The sequence below is a fragment of the Propithecus coquereli genome, unplaced genomic scaffold (genome assembly GCF_000956105.1).
Source record: "Propithecus coquereli isolate 6110/MARCELLA unplaced genomic scaffold, Pcoq_1.0 Scaffold10, whole genome shotgun sequence".
In the NCBI taxonomy this organism is placed as follows: domain Eukaryota; kingdom Metazoa; phylum Chordata; class Mammalia; order Primates; family Indriidae; genus Propithecus; species Propithecus coquereli.
The window spans coordinates 7,080,458-7,084,374 of record NW_012133858.1 but is presented as its reverse complement, the minus strand read 5'-3'; the positions used below and the strand labels follow the sequence as shown (position 1 = coordinate 7,084,374).

General features: G+C 38.1%; 1 protein-coding gene across 1 annotated transcript in view; it reads right to left on the bottom strand.

The window, feature by feature from the left end:
* Positions 1–1,278, bottom strand: part of IQCG (IQ motif containing G) — a 47,080-nt gene extending 45,802 nt beyond the window's left edge. The window contains exon 1 of the mRNA XM_012641219.1: positions 1,069–1,278. Coding sequence (XP_012496673.1) covers positions 1,069–1,278 — 210 coding nt within the window. The remainder of the gene's footprint in view (positions 1–1,068) is intronic.
* Between the last annotated feature and the right edge of the window lie 2,639 nt (positions 1,279–3,917).

Sequence of the window (3,917 nt, the reverse complement as noted above, 5' to 3'; positions counted from 1 at the left end):
TAGTAATAATAACAAAATAAATTTTAAAATTGTACACGCAATTACAGGGAAATTTAATTTTCTTCTCTTAATAAATACAGACTTCTTTCTGTTAGACATGAAAAGCAATCTACCCTCTCATTTATATGGCAATTTTCATTTGTCATAGAATCAGAAATAAGAATACATTTTATACAAATTCTATAATTTTTGAAACTTGATAAATGTGTATTTGTATTTACACATTGCTTACATTTTATATCTACAACCTAAGGTACTGAAATTTAAAAATTTAGGCCAGGCATGGTGGTTCACACCTATAATCCCAGTGCTTTGGGAGCTGAAATGGGAGGATCACTTGAGGCTAGGAGTTTCATACGAGCCTGGGCAACATAGCAAGACCCTGTCTCTAAAAAATTATAAGGACTTTGTTCACTTTGCTTACTACCAAGTTAAGCCTTTTTCTTCTTATTTCTTTCTTTCTTTTTTTTTTTTTTTACTTTTTCCCAGGATCTCCAGCTTACAGACCAAGTTAAATTTTTTGATAACCCAGTGTACTTTGCAGAGAAGCCCAAAACATTATTAAAAATGTAATGGTTAATACAATAATATGGCTGGACATTCAGAAAGGCAGGTTGCAACATATTCAGCAATGACAACAGTCCTTTTTTTTTAAAACTGAGGATATTTGTTCCAGAGCAAAGTCATTTTAGATTAAAGTAATATTGAGAGGGGTGAGTTGCGTTTCCTCCCCCTAGCGTTATTAGGTTAACAGGTAAGAAATACAAGGTAGGTAGGATAACTGAGTAATTTCATCTCCTCAGTACATATACTGCATTTATACTGATTTAACTATAGGCCTTTTGAATAATGCCAATATATCAGAAAAGGATATTCTGCCTGGTAATGTACACTGAGCTATGGCAATTTCATTCCATTAATTGAGAGTACACATCTCAGATAGTTATTATAGCCCTTTATCTGAGATAAAAGTGCTATTTCTCAAGTGAAATGTAAGGCATAGGTACTATTAATGATGGAGAAATAGAAAGGAAAGAAAGCAAAGTTAAATGGTGAGTGAGCATATACCATGCCGATGCTCGGTCTTCTTTCATACTGAACTGGCATGATATAGTTTAGAATAGAGAGCTGGTCTGTGGTATCCTCCAGAACTGCAGAGATCCTCAGCACATCTGGAAGGGAGAGTGGCTCTATGATTTCTGGGATGATTTCTACATCTGTATGAACAGCTATTCCTTCTTTTACAGCAGTAGGTGGTTCACCAGTCACTGACACCATTATCTCAGAATGCAAAGCCTTTGGAGGAACATTCGAGGCTTCCAGACTGCCTCTAAGGAAAGGATAAAGAAAAAAATAAGTCAGTGACCATTGTTTAAATATTACTTAAATTCGAAAGCACAGGCAGCACTTAGATTGGCTCCTGTGAAGTTCATATTGTCATATAATATAACCTAAATGAAAAACAAAAGCAAGAATTTACATGTGATTTTGCATATACCTTCTATTTTGACCAACCAAAGGCAAACAACTTAACTGTTTAATAAAGATATGTAGCCCATGCTATTTGGCTATGCTTAACTAATTTGAATTTGAGCCAAAATTAATTTCTTTTCTAGAAACAACTTTAGTTGCTAAGCAAAAGTGTCTCATGATTAGTGAAAAACAGAATGTGGTAGCTAGCCTCCAAAGGGGCCCCAAATGATTCTCACTTTCTGGTATTCATGCAATTGTGTAGTCTCCCCTGCATTGACTAGGACTAACCTATGTAACCAAAAGGATATTATGGGGATGACAGAGTGTGACTTCCAAGGCTAGGTGATAAAAGATATTGCAGCTTCTGCTTTACTCTCTCATATCTCTCACTCTGAGGGGAGCCAGCTGCCTTGTCATGAGAACACTTAAGCAGTACTATGGAGACATCCATGAGGGTGAGGAACAAAGGCCTCTTGGCAGTAGCCAGCATCAACTTGCCAGCTCTGTAAATTAACCATCTTGGCAGTGCATCCTCTAGGCCCCATCAAGTCTTCAGATAACTGCAGCCCCTGGCCAACTTCAACCTTATGAAGGACCCCAAGCCAGAACCATCCAGCTAAACTGCTCCCAAACTCCTGACCCACAGACACTGTGTGAAATAATAAATGTTTGTATTTTAAGTCACTAAGTTATGGGGTGATTTGTTACACAGCAATAGGCAAGTAATACACAGAAATTTAACAGAAGGCATAATGTAAAAAATACACACAAAATAAATTGGAATTTTGAACATACTCTTCCATTCTTCTTGAGTTAGTTTTGTTATCCTCCATGGTGTATTTATAATCTCACAAAAATGCAGTCACCTAAAATGGGAAGGAACACTGGGATTAGTTTAAGGGAGTCCTGAATGATACATGAGTTATTTTGATGCCCTTTCAGTAAGAGAAAGTTAAAGAACGACAAGAGCTGTGGCTTATCCCCTCTTTTCGCTTAGTAGAGTAGTCCCAGAGAGGAAAGAACCACTGATGAGGGGGAACACATTAAGTAGTCTACCAAACCTGAAGATACATGCACTTTTTGAGTCTCTTCTTAAGGTAAATTAATGACCAACATGGTTTCAGTGTTTTTCAAATTTTCTTAGAGATGGGGTCTTGCTATGTTGCCCAGCATGGATTGCAGTGGCTATTCACAGGCATGATCATAGACATACTGCTGCCTCAAACTCCTGGCCTCAAGCTATCCTCCTACCTCAGCATCCTGAGTAGCTATTAGTGTGTTTTATTGCATTATGATTTTTAATTGGTAATCTCTATATAATAGATTTTTCTATTATTCTGATTACTATAATATTTAATTAGATCACACCATTCCTCTGATCTGCCAGATAACACAATTTGTTGCACCTGGACTTAGAAGAACAAATGAGATTACATTTAGAAAAACTAGTAATCCTGGAAATCAGTTTAATGCTGCTAGCAAGATGTTATCCCTCCTCAGTAAACTAAAACCTTTTCTGCTTAAATTAGCTTTACAAGGAGAACACCCGTGGAGAATTTTGCTTTATAGTAAATGAACAGTGAATGTTAAGTTTCCAGTGTGATTTTGTCCACAAGAAAGTATTAAATAGCCCTGAGAGAGGTGGTGCAAGTATGTCTTACACAAGAAAAATCTGATATGCAAAAATTCAAACGTATGTAACAGAATCTTTGTGTAAACTGAAATAAGATACTCCATACTAGCCACATTTTCTGATGCCAGGTAAGTCTTAGAAGGAAGGAACATGGTATTAAGCAGAATTGTGTTATGTTGTTTGTTTTTCCACTACTTTAGGCTTGGGGCATAGGTAAAGGTGATTCACATAGGTAAGACAGGGCTATGTTCATGTAGAATGTAGTACTTTAATGGTGTTTTGGCTTCTCATTCCTAATGCTAGAAACCCAGGAGTCACTCCTGCCACCTCCTTCATCTGGACATCAGCATTCCCCCTAACCCAAACCATCACCGAGTCCTGTGGATTTTACCTTTTATCCCATATCCTCCAACACCATGTTGGGTCTAGTTGTTGTTTCTTTCTTGAACTAGTCTAACAGCCTCCAAATTGGAAGTGATCTTTTTAAAATAAAAGAGTGGGCCAGGCGCAGTGGCTCACACCTGTAATCCTATCACTCTGGGAGGCCGAGGCTGGCAGATCCTTTGAGCTCAGGAGTTTGAGACCAGTCTGAGCAAGAGCAAGACCCTGTTTCTACTAAAAATAGAAAGAAGTTAGCTGGACAATTAAAACATATATAGAAAAAAAAATTAGCCGGGCATGGTGGCACATGCCTGTAGTCCCAGCTACTCAGGAGGCTGAGGCAGAAGGATCACCTGAGCCCAGGAGTTTGAGATTGCTTTGAGCTAGCTGACACCACGGCACTCACTCTAGTCCGGGCAACGGAGTGAGA